This window comes from Fusarium graminearum, chromosome 1 (assembly GCF_000240135.3).
Source record: "Fusarium graminearum PH-1 chromosome 1, whole genome shotgun sequence".
Lineage (NCBI taxonomy): Eukaryota > Fungi > Ascomycota > Sordariomycetes > Hypocreales > Nectriaceae > Fusarium > Fusarium graminearum.
In genome coordinates, this window is record NC_026474.1 from 1,331,334 (window position 1) to 1,355,745 (window position 24,412).

The following is a 24,412-nucleotide window of genomic DNA, read 5'->3' on the forward strand; positions in this document are numbered from 1 at the left end:
TGGGACACGGACAGGATGGCGGAACAGGCGAGACAGAATTCAGAGACATGTTTGCTGATATTGGTCCAGATTCGCAATCTGTCACCGTCACCAGGGTAAATCAATCGCGTTCATGTGCCAACTGAACGGCGTATCAGTGTCGCAATTGATTGGAGGAGTCCCCTGGCTGACTGTGCCTTAGCGGATGAACTGCTAACCGTGATGGGTCTAAGCCGCGCTGACCAGCAGCAGAACGCTGGAGGAAGGAGTTCGCTTGCAAGAGCAGTGAAGAGTGGTGCAATCACTGCAATGCTTCTCTGGGCTTTCTGACTGGTGCGCACCAAGCACCTCAGTGATAGAGAGAGGCTGAGCGGGCGAGGTCTCTCAGGGGTGCATTGAAACAGTGCTGCCAATTAGCGAGTGCTGACAGTTGGTTCTTGAGATTCAATGCCTTGTCACGCCGATTCTGCCCCTGGACCAAGAGTGCTTTAGCCGTTGGACTGGCTAACTGGGCACGCGCCTTCACCGACCAACAGTCTGTTGTGGAGAGGACTTTTAATCTTCGTAGGACGTTTGACCTGAGTTGGTTTGGGTTGGCCTGAACCTAACTGAACTGGTGCTGCCCTACTGCAAGGCAAGGCAAGCGCCGACGCAGGAACAACTAGACGCAGCTAAATCCTGTAAGGCACGGGCTGTGCTTGCAGCGTCGAACAGGCACAAGTCACCTCGAGTGGAGGGTTAGCATGGTACCTGCTTTAGCGTCCCCCTTGGCGCTCAATGGTCCCGCAGGGGACTGGTCGACTGGCCCAAGCTGGTCCAAGCTGGGCAACTGTTCGGGGGTACGTACCCCCACACCTCACCCCCCTCTCACCTTCCCTCCCACACCCAGTCCCCCTCTGGCATTTATCACAAAAGGCAAGCTTCATCCGCCGCTTCTTCTTCTTTTTTCCCTCTCTCTTCACCACCACCTTCAAACCAGTCACTCTTTTCACGGCTTCCAGCCTACCACACTCTTTTTTATTATACATAATAATTTAGGTCGCTTCGCAGCTTCTTAACAACAATCCCGTTTTCCTACCTTACCAATTACTATATACCGTAATTCCTAAATCCAACCTTCAAGATGCAGTTCACCATCTCCGCCGCTGCCCTCATGGCTTTCGCCGCCCAGGCTCTTGCCCAGGTCGCTGACTTCGACCCCGTCCTCACCCCCAGCAACTGGGAGCAGGTCCAGACCGGTGAGACCCTCGAGATCACCTGGCAGGCCAAGCCCAAGTACTCCGGCGAGAAGATCTCCATCTCTCTGATCGGTGGTGCTACCCAGAACACCCAGGTCCCCATCAAGACCATTGCTACCGGTGTTGACAACGACGCTGCTTCCTACTCCTGGAAGATCGACTCTTCCGTCGGCACCAACAACGTCTACGGTCTCGTCCTCAAGCTCGAGAGCAACCCCGAGGTTTTCCAGTACTCTTTCCCCTTCAAGATCGAGGGTGGCAAGGAGAAGCCTTCCGAGGCTGAGGAGAAGCCCTCCAAGACCGAGGAGAAGAACGACTACGAGCTCCCCACTGAGGCTCCCAAGCCCACCAAGGAGGCTTACCCCGTTCCTCACACCACCGTCGTTGCTGTCCACGAGACCGTCACTGTCCCTTGCAACACCACCACCGTTGGCGGTTCTCCTACCACCTTCGTCCCCGTTGTCAAGACTCACTACCCCGTCCCTCCTCCTGCTCACCAGGCTCCTCCTGCCAACAACAACGGCACTGCTCCCCACCCTCCCGTTTACACTCACCCTGCCCAGCCCAACGTTCCCGTTGTTCCCACCAAGCCCGCTGGCCAGCCCCCTGTCTACGGCCAGCCTACCCCTACTCCCGTCCCTGTCTCCGGTGCTGCCCGTTTCGGTGCTCCCGTTGCCCTGGTCGCTGGTCTCGTCATGGCCGCTTTCGCTCTGTAAGCGGAGTCACGCACTTGATCTTTGGTTCTAGCGTGGCGTCATGACTTCATGACTGCATTTTAGAGGGTTTTCTCATTTCTTCTGGGTATGGAGCAGACTGGGTATATTAGGACTCTGTTGCGCACATACATTGCTTCTTTTGTTGGTATTTATGAGACGGAAGGTTTTCTGGATTGTTAATGTATTGAGGAAAAAACTATAAAACCCAATTTGGGTTATTTGTCTTGATCAATTTTCTCCGATGTAGCTGCCCCGTGTTCCTCTGCCGCTACGTCGAATAGACATATGACCCAACTTTTGTTTTCCCAGGGATCATCACCTTCTAGTGTTATGAATATGAATACTAAGATACCCCATTTTATTTTGACAATTGCATCTTAAAACAAAGCTCGTGTATTCTGTCTTTTGCGTGATTTTGGTAACCCGACTAACTTTGTAGTAATATTGTGATTTTCGGTATGTGAAACCGCTGGGACAAACGTGCATATCAATCTTGTGGATCTAACGGCGTTGCATGCTGGGTTCCTGGGATCAAGGGAAATTACGTAGCAATAGATCTCCGCTATCGAAACTTTGCTCTGGGCCATCTCCATGCTACTTGATGTTTCTCTGCATGTTGATCGCTGGGCTGCCTCACCCGTTCATTTTGTGTCGTTTCGTCTCAAATGGATGTCTGTCAATCAATTAATCGACGGTAATTGATTGTGAGGCACACCCCCACCATTACGTGTATGAAAGCCCTACCACCGAAGGAATGCTGGAGCATTACGAATCCGTCATCGTTCGTTTCAACCGTTGCCGGCAGTGGCGCCCTTGGCATGAGCTTGATGCCGTTTCGCCGCGGACTGGAACGTAACTGTTGCTTGCGGGTAACTTAACGTAGCTGTGAGGTATTTCGCTCTTGTTTCTCCTTGTAGATCAAATGCTTTAGACAGAGCCCTTTTACTACTGTGAGATGCAAGGGAAGAAAGGCCGGTGCGGGTTACAGAATAGACTGACCAAGTGAAAGTAGTCTTTAGGGCAGATGTTTGTTGATATAAACCATCCTTTGCAATGAAACCAAATGTAGATTATAGTTCAATCACCAACGTTCAAGGTCACAGTGATCTAACATCCGTATCACTCGGATCGAAAAACTCGGTGTTGCAGTTGATTGCGTATACAAGTCTCACATTCGTGTCCCGTTTCACAGATAAGGGAAAAACATTGAAACAGCCCGTTCTCTGTGTCTTCGTGTCACTGAGACGCAGCGCCTCTTGTCTGTCGATCAAACGCGGCGCTTTTGTGGCGTTTTGATCGACAGGGACAAGTTCGAACCTAAATGTCTCATTCTCAACGTCATTTCGTCTTGGTGTAAGAACGCAAAGTATGTCATTAATAGTAGTTGGTAATTAGTGATGTATTACTAGACGCGTGGTAGACGGACTAAGCGCAAATCATTATATCGACAAAAAGCTTGGTATGGTAATAATGTCTTACTTTGGGTCGCTTCTTTCGTCATTCTCCAATTCCGAACTTCGCTCGGGTGTCAAGAAGACAGATCACTTGTTGGGCAATTAGATCATGGTGAAGACAAGCTTACAGAAACGCAGCACGATAGGGATTAGAGTCGTTTGTGAATTTTAACCCATAGTATTCGTGAAAAAGCAACCTTCGCATCGTCCTTTGACGCGATAGACTATCCTATTAACCATAACTGCCATAACTTGACCGCTCCATTGAACCATTGCACGCCTGGCCAGCATTCAAACCAATCAATAATTTCGTAAAACATTAGTAACCCATCCATTTGTTTCTTTTCTTCCTTCGCAAACTCCAATGCGCTTAGTGGCCTCCAATTTGGCCCTTTGGCAGTGGGGGAATCCAGCAGACAGCCAGGTTTAACGCAATAGTGATGATTCCAATAACCCAGAAGCCCATGGCATAGTCATTGCCACCGTGCATGAAGCGGAAGACAATGGCAAAGATAACACCGCCAATGTTACCGCCACCTCCGGTTAATCCTGATAGGATACCGTTGGCAGAAGGGTGGACGTGAGGCACAAGAGCAAAGTTCGCACCGTTACCAGCCTCGATAAAGATAGCCATGACCACCACAAGTCCAACCATGGTACCGATGTTTCCCCCGTTAGCTTCAGAAGGGTTGACCTTTCCAATAACGATAAGAAGAGCACCTGTCACGAGTCCGCAGGTAATGATCCAGACCTTCTTGAGCCAGAGACTGCGTCCAAAATTGTTGTACAACAAGTCTGCGATGACTCCACCCAAAGGCCGGTTCACGAAGTTGAGGAAGCCAAAAATTGCAGCATAGTTACTGGCTTTCGTCTGGTCGAGATGGGGGAAGTTCTTCTTGAAGTATGAGCTGAGGATGGCGTTGATAGCAAGCTCGCCGCCGAATGAGCACGCGTAGGTAGCGATGTGAAAGATGGTTTGGGGAGAGTATGTGACAGGGAGCGCTTCGCGGAGACTCGGCTTGACGACAATCTCGCCTCGAGCAATTTCCATAGCTTCTGTACGTGAAATGGAGTGCTCGTGATCGCCAACCTTGACATCTTTCTCCTCACCGGGGCTCTTCTCCTCGTCTGAACCTGCACGATCGGGTGTGCGTGTGCCAATAGGAGTAACGTCACCAGAGCTAGAGATCCCATGCGCTTCCATGTTCTTTCGGACAAGCTCATTTTGGTTATCCCAGGACCCCATGGGGCTGTCTTCGCAGAGGAGCAGCATGCCGAGACCACAGACGATCAAACAGACCAAGGGAACAATAAAGGTGACTCTCCAAGCCTTTGAAGGAGTCAGGCCATGGTTGGCAACCAGGGAGTCAAAGACTGCAGGCATAATGAAATAAGTGCTTTCAAATAGTTAGTAAAAACTCCTATAAACCATTTCTTTTTCAAAGACTGGTGTCGTCGTGAGTGATAGGAGTGACTTACATTCCGCCACCAGCGTTTCCCCATCCTCCTGCAAGAGCATTGGCAGTACCAACTACGTTCTTGTCAAAGAACCCAGTACACCATACCTGACAAGGCACGAAAGTTGCACCAAGAATACCAATGAAGAACCGAGAGACGTATAAGCCCGTTGCACTGTTGACAAGTGGTGCGAGGCCGATGGGTAGACAGCCCAGGAGAATCAAGTAAGCGAAGACGCGTCGGGGTCCATACAAGTCACATAAAGGACCAGTCAAAAATCGAAGGAAGAATGTAGCAGAGAGAGAAACGATATTGGAGTTTGCGATTTGAGCTGGTGTGAGATGGAGATCTTCTTTGATAGTGACTGTCAATAGAGGGGGAAACGTGTACCTAGTATCTTGTTAGTACACCACAGAGCAATACTTGGAATTTTTCAACTCACCAAGCCCAGAAAGCAAGCATAAATCCAAGCCATGAGAAAGAGAACACTCTGCCGTACATGTCGATAGGGTTGAGCATTGGTACACTTCGTGCTTTTCTACTGATGGGGTTGACCTCAGGGGCCTTCCACAGGTGGGTGATTTGAAAACCCATCTTGAACAGGTTCATCAACGAGTTCGATAGATCTCAAGCCAGATAATTCGTAATCTTTGAAGATAGTTGAAATGATTTGCGAGAATTGGAAGGGTCTTGATTATCCCTGAGTTGCTTGTTGGTGATGAGCTTGAATGGCCTTTGAAACGGGATGACGCTTAGGACATATATAGCACGATTGCGTCGTATACTTCGCAGGCCAAGTTGAGCAAAAACATCAAAAATTGTATCTCCGGATTTCCTAGAACTATCTTTGGGATACTGGATCGATAAGAAGACGACAGCTTAGCTGTGGTGTCTTGGAGATGGCAGTGAGCGAACAGTGCAGCGATACTCGGAGGCCCGGAGATGCACAATTCACTGAAGCCTGTAAATAATTCCTCGTTAATCCGATAAGAACTGGGCTGATGATGTAGGCTAAGAGCGGCCCGTTGTAGTGCAGTGTTGCAGAGCCTCAGCGGTCGACAGTTGATAGTCTCGTAAGCTTCCAAACACTGAACGATCAACTTTGGCGAGTTTGGATTGCGATACACATCAACAGATGTTTTAACAAAGTTGGCGAGCACTTTTCAAGTCCTAGTTATCATGCTATGAGCCCCTGACAAGCAAGTCCCAAATGGCTTTTTGGGCGTCAAGGCCTAATCACTCAAGCGAGGGTGAGCAACCAGATAACCAAATTAGATTAACCGGCAGAGATAACGATGCAGACGAATAGCATTGATCAACATGTGCTTTTTACTTCCAGCCCATGTCTCAAACAATGCAAGTATGCGAGTCGAATGACGAGACGCGTCCTTGCTAGACATGGCGAGATAAGAGCTGCAGCATCACCAAGTGTTAGTCGAGACGGCCATGTACCGAAACTACTTAACCGATCCAGAACCTTAAGCTGCAAGCCAAGGTGCTCACGCCGTTGTCGTCTGATAAGCTGATCGTCTGTGTTCAAATGTCCAACATGTAATTGGCCATATGCCAGGGTGCCTGAGCGTAACGGGTGCAGCAAGGGCGATCAACAAGAGCCGCGATAAGGAACAAGGCTATTGCGATCCCCTAGCCGCTGCAGAGAGGCTTGTTCCAGGGGCCTGGATGGTACTCAGAAGGGTGGGAGATAAGGCCGTGGTGGTATTTGGAGAACTGAAATGTGAATCTCCGCGGAGTAAAGGTGTGGCGGGGTAAGGGCCATATATATACCATACAGCAGACCATAGCTTCAGCGATAAAGGACAGGAACAACGGAGATAAGCAGCGTTTTGAACGTTGACATATTCGAGAAAGGAAACACGGCAATGCGCTAGGGAATTATCCTATCTTGTTGCGGGCGTAAAGAGATAGTGGTGTCGTGTCAATCATGGGGGCACCAAGCGTGCGATGTTGTTCGTATTGGACACTCAACCCTGGTCTTTCGCCTTTATATAAAGCTGTTGCGAGACCCGAAAATTTTCCAATTATAAGGGGATGGTATAGTTGGCATGTATGTACATACTATGCCGTCATTTGGCATATCCTTCATCATCAGCGACATGACGGAAGAGCAGTCGATCAGGATTATGCCTCTCGGTAAGCAACCACGCGCCGCCTGTTGATCATATTGCTTGGACTGTATGTATGGAATGCTCAGCCCAGCAATAAAAAGAAATTGGAATCGTCCAGATCTTGAACAAGCTGAGGACTAACGAAAGCCATATAGCTACTTGGCACTGGGTGTGGTTGAGCAACCACTAAGGGCGCTGAGAAGCTGTATTTGAGTTTAACATCCTCAAGGATCTGGCCTTGGAAGAGACCCGAGTCGTCGTCGTCGTCGCCGCCGCCCGCTTGGACGTGTTTCAATCGACATGGTTTCTTGAGGAATTTCCCGTTGTTACTGGATCATATTCCTTTCTGGAAGCATATAAAACCGTCAAATGTTGATTGGTTTGGTATAGAACAATGGCGTCAGTGGAAAGTGGAACTATGAGGTTTAATCCACGCGCCGAAATCGGCAAAAGGAATGAAGCAACCTAGAAAGAAGGAAAGAATCTTAGAACTCATGCAATCTTGATGGATTCTTATTGAGGCCTAGCATTTTTAGTCTTGTTTCTTCCAAATTCATTCTCCGTCATGATAAATATTCTGCATCATGAAGCTCAGATCTTCATTGCAACTCAATCTTGGATAACGCTATGATCCCCATGGAGCAATTGATTCGGAGGGATTCACAGAGAGCCCAAGACGATCATGATGGCTAAACTGTATACGGTAAGAGGGGCACTTAAAACTCTCTTCTCTGAGTGGAGGAACGAAGGGTTAGGCTCTGGTTTTTCCCCCGATTTTTTTGCGTAAACATTTTTTTCTTAATGACTCGGGACCATGGAGGGGCAGTTCTTCAAGAGTTTTGTTTTCTTTGGTGGGGGGATACATTTTAACTTGCGATTATTGTCCTTCTTTCTCCTTTAACCTCCAAATTTTGGTCAAAGTTGAATCAAAACAAGCCAGATCAACCCCGACTTCTCCAAAGGTGAGTCTCTTCTCTCCAATATGTCCTAGTCTCTCGTCATCACGTGGCCCCCAGCCTTTGCTCTGACGGCATCGTATCCCCCGTCACTCCAAAAAAAAAAAAAATGCTGGTAGTACGGCTCATGGCCAAAATTATGTGGGGTTGGTTACTCTCGGTGTGTCTTCGCCTTGTTAGACTCATGATGGGACAGTTAAAAGAGAAGAGACAGAGACAGAGATATTCATCAAATTAATCCAATCAGTTCGATAAGAAACACATGTGACTGACCATGAGATTTCAGATCAAACCCTGCTTCCGCAGTCTGAGTCTAAACTTGACAACTTTTGCCATGGCTTCCTCAACCGTCCCCAAGACCTGCAAGGTCATCACCGCTGAGACCATCGCCAAGGGTTTCCTTGGTGAGGTCAAGGACACACTGGCCAAGATCCAAGGCTCAAACCCGTGCACACCCACCTTGGCTGCTTTCCTTGCCAACGGTGATCCCGCTGCCGTCAAGTACGCCGAGTGGTCCAAGAAGACATGTGAAGAGAAGTGAGATATTCCTCTGTGTAGCTTGAATATCGCCCTGTCTATCGGGTGATGGCTACCCCCTGACCTGGCGCTAATGTATACCATAGCGGCTTCAACTTTGACCTCCGAACTGTGGACAAGGAGCTCCTCGAGGAGGAGATCATGAAGGCCAACGAGGATGAGGATGTCGACGGCATGATCGTCTACTACCCCATCTTCCCCAACAACCCTTCTCACGACAAGTACATCCAGGAGTCCGTCGATCTCGGCAAGGACGTCGAGGGTCTTCGTCACCAGCACATTCACAACATGTACCACAACATCCGCTTCATTGACCCTCCCGAGAACCACAAGAAGTCCATCCTCCCTTGCACTCCTCTCGCAGTTGTCAAGATCCTTGAGTACCTGCAGATCTACAACCCCATCTTGGCTTCCGGAAACCGACTCTATGGCAAGACCATTACCGTCATCAACCGATCCGAGGTCAACGGCCGACCTCTTGCCGCTCTCCTCGCCAACGACGGTGCCACCGTCTACTCTGTGGATATCACCGGTGTCCAGGTCTTCACCCGCGGAGAAGGTATCAAGAAGGCTCGCCACCTTGTCCAAGACAAGGAGGGCTGGAAGCTTGAGGACTGCCTTCCTCTCAGTGATGTTGTCATTGGAGGTGTTCCCGTCGAGTCTTTCAAGGTTCCCACCGAACTCATCCGTGAGGGTGCCGTCTGCATCAACTTTTCGTCTTACAGAAACTTTGACGGTCCCGCCATCAAGGAAAAGGCCTCTATCTACGTGCCATCTGTCGGCAAGGTAACCATTGCTATTCTGTTGAGAAACCTGGTTGTAAGTGCCACTCATCCACCATACGACAAGCCCTGTGATACTAACCAGTCAGCGCCTCATTGCCAACCGACCCTCCAAGGATGAGTCGCAGAAGAATGTCGAGGCCCGAGCTGAGGCTTTTGCCGACGATTAGACTGACTGCTATTTTCGTACGTGAAAAGGAAGGGAAAAAAGGAAAAATCCTTTGAGAGAAGGGGTTATGATTGCTTTGAACTAGATTATGGAAAAAAAAACTCACAGGGATACATGTTTTGCGAAAACAAGGAAAATGCATTTTGTTAAGGAGTTGCTATAGATGGGATATATCAAAAAATGGGATGATGGGATGAACGGAACAGTTGATTCACCTTGGGATCTTGTGAGATGTGACGAGCCAACCCGTGTTCTGTCTTGCATCACAAACTTGTAAAATCATGCATGAGCTGGAAAGCTGAATATATGTCTTGTCTCAGCTGCTCAGTTCTGGTACTTCTATACATGGCCCAGCTGGCCCAGGACTCAAGTTTGACTCTCTTTTCTTTTCTCGTAGGATTTCGAGGCGTCTTTTATTGAAACACAAACAAAGTATGGCGGGCCTATCGATGATGAGATCGGTTACTTGCTGAGATATGATAGCTGTGCTACTCCACCACGTATGGCTGTACATCATCTATTTTAAAGCCATGATGATCGGAATTGCTTTTTTTGCATTGTAGGTAGGTCTTGGTGGTTATCTTGATCAGTTTCGAAAGATTTATGCTATTATTCAACCTGGAATTACTGAGTGTTTTCAGCTTGGATGTTTAATTAGGCTATTCGTTAATATGTTCTGGAAGCTTTCCTAAAACGAGGATATCCTGGCGGCGCGGTGGATTGGATTGGCGCCCCTTTCTCTTACATAGTTATAGTCCTTGCGCCGGTTCTTGGTCCGTACTACGACGGATACATACGTGGTAATCCCGGTCTATAATAAAGGAAATTGGCTGGTGCAACATTGTAGTTTTCGATCAGCTTAGTTTATCCATAGTACCGGAGAATGCAACCTAATTAGAGAATGACGGCGCTTTCTTATCAAGGATGGATAATATTATTATCATGTATCCGTGCTATTGCAGGTCTTGTCCCTTTACTTTCCTCTCCTCAGGAGAACAACAAGCAACTTGCGCAACCAAACGACACCTGAGCTAGTACAGAGCACGGATAGGTGCAGTATCCATACCGAGGTAGAAGCGTACGACAGGTTCTTACGAACACACTGCAGATCTTTGCACGACTCTGTTTCTGCGTATAGCTAGAACTTGGTGAGCCAGACATGGTCGTTTCCAACATGCGCGGCGCCATACACCATTGTTTCGACCTTTGACTGGCTAGCCTATTGATCACCGCCAATCAAAATACTCAGGACGGCACCCTGAAGAAAAAAACAAAGTGCCCCAACTCTACAGTAAAACAAGGCATAGTCCCCCATATTTCCCGTTTTGCGCAACGACCCGGGCAAGACGCCAGTCCAGTCAGGTTCCAGTTAACTAGTGCTGAGGTCGGTTAGTGGTACTGCTAAGTTAGTGAGAGGAGACTCTAAAAAGCTGGTCTCCCGGGCGGCGCCAATGCCAAAGATTGAACAGTCCACAATCCTTCATTCCAAGACGTTGCTGGTGACTATTTTTGAGAGGTTGACCGAAAACCTAAAGCTAAAACTGGGCAACTATGCCTGCATCCAACGGTTTTATCCAACGTCTTAACAATCATTATATAACATCCATCTCGCCCACCCGTCCACCCACGCAATACTGCAGGCAGACTCCATTCTATGCTGTTGTTATTTAAGATCTGTGGAGAAGCTGCATAGAGGTCTGAGTGTCAAGGCCGAGCTCAATTAAACGGGTACGTACCAAGCTGCGATCCATTCCAATAAGGGAACCCCAACGTCCATCACCATCATTCTTTCCATCCATAGGTTCAATTGCTTTTCCACTTTGGATGCTCTCCCTCACTCATTCTGAAAGGCCGTTCTTTCGTATTGGATATGCCTATGTAATTGGGTCCTTGTCTTTGGCTAACTACGCCTTTTGCGATTAGAACCTTGCCTCTGTTCTCTACCTACTGTACAATACATCGATCTGCTGGCCTTCTTAATTCACCCCTCGTCTATTCATTCGCTCCTTACTCGACTACCTTCCTTCCTTTGTCTGATCGACTTCCTTTCCCGGTTGCCAGCTGCCGCTCTAATTTTTTCGCGCCACGCTACATACCTACATTAGTACCTGCTGCTTTTCGACTGGCAGACTCTCGCCATCTAGACCACCACTGCAACTGTCGAATCACCATCCTGTCGCATTCCCTCGAAAACAAGAAACGCAACAAGCCTTCTGCAAGCCAGCTCGCGTGCGCAGCCGAATTGGGACCGAACGTTACTTCGGGGCTTGTCAAGGTGTCCCAAAACCCGCCAGTCGCTTAGGGCGCGCTACAAGACGAGACGAAACGAAACGAAACGAGGCAAGACATAGTTCCATTGACCGAACATTCGCCATTTCAGACAATCGATCCTCTCCTTGTATTCGACCGCGTTCACTACGATAACCATGGCGGCGCAAACCGTTCCAAATTACAGTCGCGATGTTCGCCATGGCAAATCAGGCTCCGGTTCTTCATCCAACTATGGGCCAATCCCTGGATCACCTACTCTCACAAATCCTGATATGATCTTGCCCGATTATGATTTCGATGCCGCTTTCGATCAGCTGTCACAACAACCACACATCCCCATGTGGGACAATGCTCAAACCACCGACATGCGCTTCCATCTCCCTACTTCGCAGAACCAATTTATCGCCGGACCTATTTCTCATCCGACCCCTATCATATATGGAAATGGAACCATGTTGTCCGATATTGGCGAGGTGACGGAAGTAGAGAGTGTTGTGGGAAAGGGGGCACGGCGCGGATCGGCGCAGTTATCTGTCTACAGCAACGACGATCACCTACTAGGCTCTACACCAACTGCGGGCGCATCGCGCATCAAGCCAAGGTCACAAATACAGCAACGTGAAAGAAAATCCTCACTCGACTCTAATAGCACCATAACGTCGCACGGCCGTGGCGCGCAATTTGGTGATTTTGACGATGCTGTTAGCGTCGACGATGTTGACTTCCAGGGCGATGACGAAGAGAGCATGGCATCGTCCTATGTCGAGGGAACCGCTGCGCGAGAACCCAAGGCTGTGCGCGTACCTCGTATCGAAGACATCTCAAACCAACGCTATTCGACCAGTTCTCTGAGTGATAGGGCCGAACAGATTCTGGCCAATGCTAAGCAAAGATTAACGGTACGTTTCGATTCTGAGACCCAGTAGACGCTGCTGACAATTCTGCAGGCAATGGAAGGGAATCTCTACAGAGCAAAAGGTTCTCTGTATTCTCCCACGTCCGATGGGTCGACGCCGTCTCCCTCAATCGCGCGGCCTGCGACATCCTTACGAGAGTCTGGTGCAGGTTTAGGCTCAGGCTCAGTACAAGGGCACTCTAGGAATACAAGCGAAAACAAGTTTCACAATGGGATTGCGAGTCCAACTTTTCCGCAGCGATCTGCCAGTGCCCTGGGGGCTGCCGGGGGTTACCGTCAACCGTTGACTTCCTCAAGAAGTGCAGATGCTTTGGGAATTGGCTACGGCGCTTCATCTCAGAGAAGCCCTGTAAGCGCTCTTGATCCTATGATGGAAGCTTTGAGCGAAGACGAAGGCGGTATGCCTGGGAATAGTCGACGCAGCTCCCACCTCTATAGCCAGCTCAGCCCAGCTTTTGGGTCCATGACAGACTCCGATCTACCCAGGTCTCCGTCAGTGGCTCAGGTACGCGACCTAAAGCACCAAATGAAAGATTTGAGAGGGAAAATTTCCAGTCTCAAGGAGCAGGCCCGGGCCGACAGTATGAAGCGACGTAGTTTGCAGAGCCTTAGGACACCTAGCCCGTTTACGCACTCGAGATGGGACCAGGCATTGCCAGAGTCTAGGAAATCACAAGAAAGCACGCCTGATGCGCTTAACTGGCAAGCACCGTGGAACGCGGACAATCCTGGTGAGAAGCCTGATGGTCAGATCTCACCCAAACAGGATACAAAGGGAGCTTCAGAGCTGGAAAGAGCCAAGACAGCAGATATCGAGTACGAAGACGCTCGCGACACTCTTGAGCCATCAGGTGAAACATCGACCAAGGAGGCGAAGGTGCCTACTCCAGTGGACGAAATACTCGGTCCTCAAGACGACTCTCAAGCGCAGGAAAACGACGACATGATTGACGACGGCGAAACATGGGAGGGAGATTTGGAACTAGAGGATGAGGAAGTGAAGGAAGAACTTCAATACAATCAACAAACGGACGGATATGATGACAACCTGGAGGACGACGACGACGAGTTTGTAGACTTTGAAAGCGAAAGTGGCGAGTCGTCTTACCACGATGCGATCCAAAATCCCGTGTCTCACGAGGACCGTGAAGACGCTTTCGACTACGAGCACTTCTTCCTCCATTCAGCAATGGGATCAATGAGCCAGCATAGACGCGGGAGCTGGAGCAGTGTGGGTTCGGATGATTCCGTCGAGACAACTCGTGGTCCCGTTATCACTCCGGCTCCTGGTACTGACTCTGATTCCGACCACGAACGGAGGCCGAGTGTTGAGTCCATGGCATCCTTCAACTCTTTCACCACAGCGACCGAGGGTCGCTCGAGCCGTAACTCAACCTTTGGGAATGTGACTGAGACTGTCGTGGAAGTTCAAGGGGGTGTGAAAGGGCCTTTGAGTGGGAAGCGAACAACGTTTGGGGGGTTCAAGTTCCCTCAAGGAAGAGCTGTTTCCAGGAGCGGTTCCGTCGACCTCCAACAACAGCAGCAACAGCCTCGACGTGGCACGGTGGTTCATCGCCCTGCCAGCAGTGCAGCTAGTTACGCACGCCATCGCCCTTCTATGCCGTCTTTCGGATCCACAGGGACGAACCGAAGCTTTCCCCTGGTGGACAAATCCAAGACGGCCAATGGGATTCTGACTCCCAATAGCAGCACTCCTGGAGGATCACCCGACTCGGAGCTCAAGCAGATCTCTGCAAGCCTCTTGAACGAAGCAGCGACCTTGGGCGGCATCGAGACAGTCAACAGAGATGGCGATGCGTCGCCTATGCAAGGGATTGACAAGGAAAGTCAGATCCTGGTAGAGAGGCTTGTGGCTAGTCTCGGCAAGTGTGTGCTTGGTTTGACAGAGTCGTCGAGAGCCGGATCAGAGGCACGCATGTATCGCAGGAGGATCGATGCTGCGCGGCGCGTACTTGAAGGTCTTGATGAGTGAAAACGGCCGTTTTGACGTTTATACTTGGGTGGCGGCTCAAAAGATGGGACATTTCTACTACAACATATTTGGCGCTTTGCGCGGAGGGGATATTACATATCACAGATGATGATGATGCTCTGGTTTAGAGCACCTAGGTGGCGTTAAGACCTGTTCTTGGATCAGACCAGGTTTATGTTCGATACCCGTCAAGTCTAGCGATTTTCTTTCATTTCTTGTACATATTTTACCAAGAGGGGGTTTCGCATATTCACTGCCATGCCTATTACGTTTAACATACAACATTTTACTTTATATACTTTCTCTTCTACTTATTTATTAACAAGTCCAAGTGCCGTTCTTGATTGATGGTCCGTGCATAGATCTTTCGCTTAGATTGCATATTTTGCATGTGACAGAGTTGAAATCTTTGACAGGGACGATTGTAAACAGAAGCTATCGTCGTTTTAATGTGATAGGGGGAAACGAAGATGGGCTGATGTTTGTCAGATATTCAAGTTACATTGACTATTAGATTCCATCTTGATTCGCTAAAAGGCAATGATAATACAAGAGGCCAGTGGCTCACGTCAAGTACAAGGTTCTAGAATTAATGATCGACAAGAACAAAGGAAGCTTAATGACAAATGTCAACTCCATTCAACACATCACAACACCTTTTATCAGTGCATACTGCATGAAAAAAAAGGAAGTTTCAAGCAAATTACAGGTTCAGCTAAGACAGAGACAAAAGGGGTATTTAATTTGCTCCTCTTTATCTCCATCTCACCTTACCCATCTTAGACCGCAACTTCATCCTCACGACTACCCTGGACGTTAGCTCAGAAAAGCCACGAAAACAAACATTTCCCCCACCATCAACATCAACATCAACCTTGACCTGAACCTACAACCCTAACATTGAAAACCGCCATTAAATATCAGTGTCAAAACAAAATGCCTTCCGTTGACTCACCAAGCATGGCGACACACTTCATCACCTCATTCCTGCCCCCAGAGCTCGCAGAGACCGTCCAGAAACACATCCTTAGCCCACGCTCGCCAGTCCAGGTTGTCGTGCGCAACGTCCTTGTCCAGGCGCAGAACGTTATCGACACAGTTACGCCTATCGTCGAGCCTATACTCGACCGAGTCATGGTCCTACTTGCCGAAAACCAGGGCCTTGTTGGCGTTATTGCATCGCTGCTCGTGCTTGCCACTGTTGTCATCATCCTCAACTGGATCCGCCGTCTGCTTATGTGGTGGACACGCATGGCGATGCGCATTATGACATGGGCCTTTATGTTTGCCCTGGCAGCGTGGATCTGGGAGCGCGGCGTCTTTGAGAGCGCGAGGGACATGACCGTCATAGGCGCCAGGATTTTGGGATACCTGGCCGTCATCAAGGACGTCTGGCTGCAAGAGTACGACCGATACGAGGCACAGCAGGGCATGGCAGGAACAAGAGGTCCTGCCTCAGGACGATCCAGATAAACACTCCATTTGATGAAATGTGTAAGGCCTACAGTCATTCTGCGGCCGTTATTTGGCTGGCACACGATACGAAATTGGTTGGATACCCCAAAGAGATGGAAAACGACAAAGAAACACGAAAACCGAACATTGAATAGCATCAACCATTACAGCAAGCACAACAACTACAGGGCAGGGCATTGCTGTCATTCTTATGACGAAAAAAGTTGGAAAATGGGGACAGTTTTGAGGTGGAAGGCTGAGAGAGACAAGGGCACACGTCTATCCAAGCTCTTTTCGGTCTCAGATTATGGAAAAGCAACCAGTAACGCCGGCGCTATGCAATACTACTATCAAGATACCACACAGATTTCCTTTTTCTTACACATATTTAATTTTCCCGTCGTGCTCTCCCTAACCTTCAAACTCTTCGGTTTCCTCGTCGTCGTGAGGTTCCTTGGGGTCTTGAGCTTCATGGAACTGTATGCAGTCGTCAATGTAGCTCAGGATAGCAGCAACGCTGTCCTCGTTGGTCACGTCCAGTTTGTGATAGTTGATCATGCTGAAACTCTCAATCAAGCCAGCCACCGCGCGGTTCAACCGTCTGAAACTGGCACCCTTCATAACCTGGTCCTTCTCGTCAGGGGCTTTTGATTCGTCGTCTTCGGCATCTTGGCCCTCTGCGATACGGCGTGTGTGCTCGACGGGATCATCGTCGAGTAAACCTACATCGGGAGTAAGGAATCGCTTAAGGTCCTTCTTCTTGACCTGGCCCTTGACAAGATCCATCTTGGACAGGATGTTGATGTGTGGCACCTCGAGCATAAGCATGGCACTCATGGCACTGAGAGTTCCCGAGAAGAATTTTGCGCGATCAACGACAAATGTGGCTTCGAGAAGATAAACAGCGGCCATGCGAACATCGAGAGATCCAGGCTGAGACAGGAACTTGACCAGAGCCGGCAGGATGGGAACATGGGTGTACAGCTCGATCTGTCCAGGCATATCAATAATGATGAGATACTCTTCGGTCAGACCCTCGAGAGCGTCCGTCAACCAGTCAAGGTTCTCCATGAGGAACTCGAAGCAATAGATGAGACCGCCATTAGGCCCGAGGCCAACTTCTTCCATGGCATCTTTGAGAGAGATGAGCTCCTTGATGTCGAGGTCGGGCTCATGTTCGAAAGACTCGGCAGCGGGATCGAGGTTGATGTAAAAGGCGGAACGGCGGTTAAGGTTAAGATGGGTGATGAGGGCGGCGCAAAAAGTAGACTAGACGTGACACGAATACGAGGTCAGTTGAGGCGCTCTAATAAACGTTGGGGATATTATGACCCAAGCACGCGATTCGAGGCGACATGATGAGAGTGATATGGCAAGAAAAAGAATAGGCGGTAAAGTATCCCAGGCGAATAAGCGAAATACAATGTAGGCATTCAGAGTCAAAATGAAATGACATGTCTACATACCTTGCCTGCGCCCGCAGGGCCCATAACCATAGCACCGAACTTGCTCATCTTGGAGAGGTGGTGATGTATGCGATTTGGTGTTTTGTTTCGTCAGGCCAAGTGAAATCGACAAGGGAGGGGACAAAATGCGATGGATTAGGTACAGTGTAGTGCAGTCAGTACAGCCCCTACCTGCGAGCTTCCAGGGTCGAAGCTAGCTACAGTCCAACAGCACCGTTTCTAAGCAGCTCCACTTTGAAGGGACAGGCGCAGGCTAGAAACGGATATCAACAACAGGTTAATGATATGTGTATGTATGCGGGATAGGATAACCTAGGCTTAACCGGCTATATGGCTTGGATATCGGATATCGATGAAATGTATGTACTTCTTCTAGATGTGGTGATGATGACGAGCTTGTTCTATGGTGAACTTTTGGCACGTTCTGGAATAGTGGGGTAAAAGTTCGGGTATATTGTTAGTCTTTTTTTTCGCCTTCTTTTTTCCTTCTCTTTTTTCTCAAGTTTTTTGCCTCTCCTGCTCGGGAGCCAAAAAAAAGTTGTTTCTCATGGATGCCCTCAACTGGTGCAGCTCCCTTCGGCCCCGCCATGTACCAACTTTACTTTATCATGCCGAGACTCGGGCTATCATGATGACTGCAAAGTTAGGTATCATCACCCACTCACCACTAGGCATTTTCTCCGGATATGGTGCACGTGTTTGTCAATCAATCAGGGAATTGGTCAAGGATCATTTCAGCATGGGTTGAGGCTGATAGGTTCGGCAACTCTTGACCCATTGTTCCTTCCAACGGATTGTCCTAAAGTCAGACGATAGGAGAGGGGATAGACAATACTAGACAGGCGGGAAGCGGGGGAGACGAGTACGAGTAAGGAGCACCTACCCTGATTGACTGCACCGCCCTGTGCAAGTTACTGTTTGTATGTATGTACCTTCCAGCACGGGTTGAATGGCGGCAGGTGCGATGGCGCAATACGGTTACAAATTTCGGCTTCCGGAGGAGGTGCCTTTCTCTCCCAGCCAAGTGTCATTTACCCCTCTAACGTCCAGGGTATCAATCACCGAAAGCCTGGTCAGCGATAAAATGTGTACCTGAGCTTCACGCTAACCCCTCATACTGAAGCAAAGTACCCTTATGATTCGGCGCCCTGTAGATCTTTGACCGACGGCCGGTCAACAGAAAAAAAGCATTGGCAGTATTTTTTTTTGTCGCTCCCCGCCTTTTGAGAGTTCCCAACATAGGAAACCATTGTAGTAAAACTTACTGTAGCATTGGGCATTGTTCAGCAGGTACTTAGAAATAGCTGTCGAGTAGGTGAAGGACCGAGTCATTGTTTGAGTCTCGGATAAGATTGGCTAGAAATGAATGTATACATCCAGTGAGAAAAAAGTGTAGGGAAAGAAAAAAAAAACCTCTCGACCTATTCTCTCCGACCTTTCGCAAATAAAATTCCCACCCCCCACTTCGCTCATATCAAAGCCTGCATCAACGTATTCGCACATCCCCTCCTTCCCGCCTTTTCCTTTAAGGTACTTCAACTCCCGCTCAATTCTTCTTTTTCGCTCTTCCCTTCTTCATCCTCCTTTATCTTCTCCGTCCTTAATCACCACTTTTTCTGAGGTAAGCCCGCAGTCCCAATCGCTCTGCGTTGCCAGTTTATCTAACAGCGCATTCTCTAGTGACTCCTTTTCTCTCGTCACCCAACAGTCAGACTTCCCCGTGTCTGTCCACCTTTAGCCGCATCCTCTACCCTCACTTCCTTCTTTCACCCCAATCTTCACAATGGCTTCCAACGGTACCAACGGCGTCCACGCCGACCCTGCTTCATGGAAGCACTACAACGAGGGTTCTTTCCTCTTCACTGTAGGTCACTCTCCAGCTTACTCGCGCGCAAACAGGTCCAGTTGTGGTGTTCAGCGTCGGATAAGCCGACGCCTAAGGCCACATGACCCTATAGACCCGTTTGCGCTGGGACTCGGTTTATTACTCGTTTCAGTTACTGACAATCTCTCAGTCCGAGTCCGTCGGTGAGGGTCACCCTGATAAGATCGCCGATCAGGTTTCCGACGCCATCCTCGATGCCTGCCTTCGCGAGGACCCCCTCTCCAAGGTTGCTTGCGAGACTGCTACCAAGACTGGTATGATCATGGTCTTCGGTGAGATTACCACCCAGGCCAAGCTCGACTACCAGAAGGTTGTCCGTGACGCCATCAAGGACATCGGTTACGATGACTCTGCCAAGGGTTTTGACTACAAGACCTGCAACTTGCTCGTTGCCATCGAGCAGCAGTCCCCTGATATCGCCCAGGGTCTCCACTACGAGAAGGCTCTTGAGCAGCTCGGTGCTGGTGACCAGGGTATCATGTTCGGATATGCCACCGACGAGACCCCTGAGCTTTTCCCCCTTACTCTCCTCTTCGCCCACAAGCTCAACGCCGCAATGTCAGGTAAGTTGCTACACAGTCCTCAGCGGATTCCGACCAAGTCAACGTATGGAGCTATGGCTTCCCCCAGCTATAGCTCCATACGTTGACTTATCATGACCACCGTACTAACAAGATGTATAGCTGCTCGCCGCGACGGTTCCCTCCCCTGGTTGAGACCTGACACCAAGACTCAGGTCACCATCGAGTACAAGCACGACAACGGTGCCGTTGTCCCTCAGCGCGTCCACACTGTCGTCGTCTCTGCTCAGCACTCTCCTGACATCACCACCGAGGAGCTCCGAAAGGAGATCAAGGAGAAGATCATCCAGAAGGTTATCCCTGCCAAGTACCTCAGCGATGAGACCATCTATCACATCCAGCCCTCTGGCCTCTTCATCATTGGTGGTCCCCAGGGTGATGCCGGTCTGACCGGCCGAAAGATCATCGTCGACACCTACGGTGGTTGGGGTGCCCACGGTGGTGGTGCCTTCTCCGGCAAGGATTTCTCCAAGGTCGACCGATCTGCCGCCTACGTTGGTCGATGGATCGCCAAGTCCCTGGTCGCCGCTGGCCTCTGCCGACGTGCTCTTGTCCAGCTCTCTTACGCCATTGGTGTCGCTGAGCCCCTTTCCATCTACGTCGACTCCTACGGTACCTCTGAGAAGACCTCCGAGGAGCTTGTCGAGATCATCCGCAAGAACTTCGACCTCCGACCTGGTGTCATTGTCCGTGAGCTCAACCTGGACCAGCCCATCTACCTCCAGACCGCCAAGAACGGTCACTTCGGTACCAACCAGAGCTTCAGCTGGGAGAAGCCCAAGGAGCTTAAGTTCTAAGCTGTCTTGTGACATGATATCAAACCACAAAAAGAGTATTCAACAGCTCTATGCATACATCACAACAGATGTGTAATCATTTGATTTAGCAACTAAAGGCGGCGTACGGTTCTCAACGAAACCTATGTATCTCCCACCGGAAGGGAGGACGGTCGGTTTCCGGCTTTTGTTTTGTTTATGATTTCTATCCAAAACTTATTTTGGTTCCACGGGTGTGGAGATTTCTTTCGCGATATACCAGGCACGGAGTGGGCGTCTTTCAACAAAGACATTTTAGGGCAAACCTGCATTTGTGAGGCGAATCAAAAGAAGAGTCAAAGAGACTTGCATTATAACGATACCACGACAAGGGAAATGACAAAAAGACGACGCATCCGATGGGAAGGCGGCGTTTTGACGAGGAAACAAAAGAACTTCAACATCTTTTTCTTTCCAGGATTTCTAGCCGAGCTGATGCAGTAGGCGGGCGAGACCAGCCAGGACGTGGTGGAGGTTGGATTGATCGCTAATTAGAAAGTCGATCTTTGAATGATAGAAGGATTCTAATGGGCTGATAGATATGCCCAGTCGCTGCGAATGCAGACGGCAGCTAGAACTAAGAAAGAAAACAAGTTACTACGGGAATACCTGTTGAATCTCTCCCTTTTTGTGATGTTGTTTACTGCGATCCCTTAAATCAAGCTCCGATGCCGGATGGGGGTTGTCATGATGGCCTTTACCACAAACGGAAATCCGAAACTCATACTCACGCAGTTAGTCATGGTATTGGTGGCAACGCCACGGGTCGGGTATCTTGTATACTCTTCCTATCATGACACCTATCCATCAGCTATTTACATGATTGACCGAGCGTTTACTCAACCTCACCAAAATCAAGCTGAATGTAGCCCGAGTTAAGCTGTAAATTCAAGATCTGAGAGCTCTCTGTTGAGCAAACTCTCAACTTCGACCTCGGCCGATCCAACAAGGTACTCGGGTTTAATCCATTCGGAACTTAGATGCCCAGGCTTGCGTCAGTAATTGTGAGTAGCAGAGGCGGGCTTATGCCTGGACAGGAAGCTGTCAACCACACACATGAACAAAGACATATACGGAAAAGATGTTTGGGGACCGCTAGTCTGGTGTGTTGCATGTTGATTCTGCTCCTCTCAACTCTTATGCCTCATGATTCGGAAGGCTTGCACACCCGAGTGAGCTCGCCAGATCGCGCTGTAGCAAAGTACAAAGTATAGAAAACTCTGATAAAGAAGCCAGCCAAGGAGAAGCGGTGTCTTGGAGTGGCTTGTGGTGGCACCCAGGAAGTCAATCCTGCAGCAGAGGTGGTCTTGCATGGTACCATGAGCCAATCGCACAATTCCACAAATAGAATACAGCGAGCGCGGAGAATGAAGGAAAGGCTATTTCATCACACCCACACACTCACTGCTCATTATGTCGTGACATGGTCTCTGTAGAGGATGCGAGGACGTGACAAAGGCCAACGTCCTCTTCCGGAAGACTCGTCTGACAACGTTGGTCTCCTCCGAAAAACTGCCATTGCTCATTCCAACGTCCATTCGCGGGAAGGCTAAACGGCCAGTAGCAGGTAAACATGCGGCTGAGATGTGAGACATCGTGAAAAGAATTATCTCCGGATAGCCCAAGCCAAGCACGAGGCGTGCAAGAGGCTGGCTAGGAGTGCACAATGTGACTCTCCTAGTGTGCTGGTTCTTGAATTCGCGCAAGGGCGGTATACATCATATTGACTCTTCTTAGAAGGGATCTTCCGGATAGCTATAGTGATTATTGTCTATTGGCATCTGTCCTTGGAATCCGGGTGGGTTTCTCCTGAGGCTGAAACGTATATGCACTTGGCTGCCAGGGTTTACCTCACCTGCAGCAAGAGTTGCGGAAGTTGCTTGAATGTGACAAAAGATATCGTGATGGCCTATTCTTCAGAACTCTCCCTGCGTGACCAGATCTCACGTTCTTGTCGAGGGGTTTGAGACAAACATCACGCATACGTAGTGCTTCAGCACATGAAAAGAGACTGCATATGTTGGTGACTTGTGACAAAATAAAGCAGCATTGAGGCAGCCCTGCGTGCATTAAGCACGGACAAACGCATACCTATTCAACTACGAAATAAGACCGAGAACAAACAAACTTGGTGAAATATGATGAGCCATCTTGTGATGTGATAGTTAGGAGTGAGTGACAAATCGGTAGGTGGAATCTTCTCAAGGTTGATCAGTAACTTATTCTGCGTCGTCTTGGTCAACTATCAAGTTGTTCTGCAATCTGATGACCAGAACCTGCATGACATTTGAACAGCAGCATGGAGCGTGCAAAATCACGGAGTAGGACGTGGAACTCCGAGCACTGACTTGGCTAAAGCACTTACAACCGATGGTTACAAGGTAAAAGCAGAGAATCGGTATCGTACCAATATTTTCCTTGTTCCATCGAGATCCAGCCCGGCACTTTAGAGGATGACTCTGGTTATGCATCACAGACAATTTAACTAATATTGGCAGACTGTTGGATCCCGATCATGGCGGGGGATAGGCTGTGCAAACTCTAGAATAGCAGGTTGGTAGAAATGAGGCAAACAGCCTGATTGCACATTTGGCTCTTCTCTAGTCATCATGTTCATGCCCTAGGTGGGCAACAATGGAAAGGTCTTGTACACGCATGGAGTTAACGAGCATGATCCGAGTTTGAGACATATTTAGAAGCTTCGGAACTGTTTGCTTGTTGGTCCAGGTGTTCGGATGTCAACGTTGAGCAACTTAATGGATGGACTTATTCATCCCTTGAGGAGGAAGTCGTCCAGACAGCTCTTTCAGGAGGGGGTGTGCCATCCCGGATATATGTCATGAAACGAGGAAATAAGAGCCAACATGTTTTAGGCATTGTTCTTTAACGAAGCGCGTTCCGACCATGTCGGAACAAGACCGCAACTGACGAGATGCCAAGCCAAATGACAAATATCCTTCTCACCGTACGTACACATTATTATTTGTTTGGAACAGAAAGTGTACGTATGGGGCTCGACAATCAAGGAAAGCTGATCACCCAACAGCATCGGCAGTTGTTGACGAAAGGCTATGGGGGTTCTTTCCGCTAGTATCGGCAGGCGTATCAGGACTGAGGTAGAGATTGATAGCCGTTTATGTCTTTCTGTACCACCAGAACAAGAATGTGACAGAACGAAACGGTCTCTTGCCGTTCTCCGAAAGCGTTTGATACGGAGAGTACGTAGTGAATTAGTCACCGAGATATTATTTCCCATGGCGTTGTTAGCTGGCAGGGGACAACATCTTGAGTACCTGCAATAGCAACTACCTACCTCGGTAGGGGGCTAGCATACCCTGCATTCATAGCCTAGCATTCGAATCCCAGCAGGCTGGACCAGAAGAAGACCGTCTCGGCACGCCATTATAGTGTAGTCACTCTACTGGTAACCATGGACTAGGCGCTGAAGGTTCAAGAAGTACAGAAAAGTGCAATCAGCTGGATGTGAAGAGGCCCAAGCTTGAATAGACAGAAGCACCGGGGCAATGGTTTGACAGTCGTCACAACCCGAGATTTAGCTTGGGTTATGCGGGAGGAGCGGACACCAGAAGATGAGTGGCATGGTAAGCATTAGTC

At 49.2% G+C, this 24,412-nt stretch overlaps 7 protein-coding genes across 7 annotated transcripts; 5 read left to right on the plus strand and 2 right to left on the minus strand.

Moving 5' to 3' along the window:
• The first annotated feature begins 948 nt into the window (after window positions 1–948).
• FGSG_00415 (uncharacterized protein) lies at window positions 949–2,423 on the plus strand. Its single transcript, XM_011317779.1, has one exon. It carries the CDS (start codon window positions 1,103–1,105, stop codon window positions 1,931–1,933), a length of 831 nt encoding a protein of 276 aa, XP_011316081.1. The 5' UTR covers window positions 949–1,102; the 3' UTR covers window positions 1,934–2,423.
• A 1,334-nt stretch (window positions 2,424–3,757) lies between these two features.
• On the minus strand, window positions 3,758–5,439 carry FGSG_00416 (uncharacterized protein; the record flags this gene model as incomplete). The annotated part of the gene is made up of 3 exons (XM_011317780.1): window positions 3,758–4,784; window positions 4,867–5,235; window positions 5,288–5,439. The coding sequence occupies 3 exons, from the start codon at window positions 5,437–5,439 to the stop codon at window positions 3,758–3,760; spliced, it is 1,548 nt and encodes a 515-aa protein (XP_011316082.1).
• Window positions 5,440–8,261: 2,822 nt separating this feature from the next.
• FGSG_00417 (methylenetetrahydrofolate dehydrogenase) lies at window positions 8,262–9,416 on the plus strand (the record flags this gene model as incomplete). Its single annotated transcript, XM_011317781.1, has 3 exons — window positions 8,262–8,464; window positions 8,551–9,283; window positions 9,336–9,416. 3 exons carry the CDS (start codon window positions 8,262–8,264, stop codon window positions 9,414–9,416), a joined length of 1,017 nt encoding a protein of 338 aa, XP_011316083.1.
• Window positions 9,417–11,841: 2,425 nt separating this feature from the next.
• FGSG_00418 (uncharacterized protein) lies at window positions 11,842–14,595 on the plus strand (the record flags this gene model as incomplete). Its single annotated transcript, XM_011317782.1, has 2 exons — window positions 11,842–12,585; window positions 12,634–14,595. The coding sequence occupies 2 exons, from the start codon at window positions 11,842–11,844 to the stop codon at window positions 14,593–14,595; spliced, it is 2,706 nt and encodes a 901-aa protein (XP_011316084.1).
• Window positions 14,596–15,531: 936 nt separating this feature from the next.
• FGSG_00419 (uncharacterized protein) lies at window positions 15,532–16,068 on the plus strand (the record flags this gene model as incomplete). The annotated part of the gene is made up of 1 exon (XM_011317783.1): window positions 15,532–16,068. One exon carries the CDS (start codon window positions 15,532–15,534, stop codon window positions 16,066–16,068), a length of 537 nt encoding a protein of 178 aa, XP_011316085.1.
• Window positions 16,069–16,461: 393 nt separating this feature from the next.
• Window positions 16,462–17,407, minus strand: FGSG_00420 (transcription factor FET5; the record flags this gene model as incomplete). Its single annotated transcript, XM_011317784.1, has 2 exons — window positions 16,462–17,319; window positions 17,366–17,407. The coding sequence occupies 2 exons, from the start codon at window positions 17,405–17,407 to the stop codon at window positions 16,462–16,464; spliced, it is 900 nt and encodes a 299-aa protein (XP_011316086.1).
• Window positions 17,408–19,093: 1,686 nt separating this feature from the next.
• On the plus strand, window positions 19,094–21,403 carry FGSG_00421 (S-adenosylmethionine synthetase). The gene is made up of 4 exons (XM_011317785.1): window positions 19,094–19,137; window positions 19,197–19,380; window positions 19,532–19,964; window positions 20,085–21,403. The coding sequence occupies exons 2-4, from the start codon at window positions 19,300–19,302 to the stop codon at window positions 20,777–20,779; spliced, it is 1,209 nt and encodes a 402-aa protein (XP_011316087.1). The 5' UTR covers window positions 19,094–19,137; window positions 19,197–19,299; the 3' UTR covers window positions 20,780–21,403.
• Window positions 21,404–24,412: the final 3,009 nt, after the last annotated feature.

What these genes read in the sequence shown, in the direction of transcription:
- FGSG_00415 (XM_011317779.1), top strand. Translation starts at nt 1,103, where the DNA reads ATGCAGTTCACCATCTCCGCCGCTGCCCTCATGGCTTTCGCCGCCCAG.
- FGSG_00421 (XM_011317785.1), top strand. Translation starts at nt 19,300, where the DNA reads ATGGCTTCCAACGGTACCAACGGCGTCCACGCCGACCCTGCTTCATGG. An exon ending in AGGGTTCTTTCCTCTTCACT is followed by an intron (nt 19,381 to 19,531) that starts GTAGGTCACTCT and finishes ACAATCTCTCAG; the next exon opens with TCCGAGTCCGTCGGTGAGGG. An exon ending in GCTCAACGCCGCAATGTCAG is followed by an intron (nt 19,965 to 20,084) that starts GTAAGTTGCTAC and finishes CAAGATGTATAG; the next exon opens with CTGCTCGCCGCGACGGTTCC.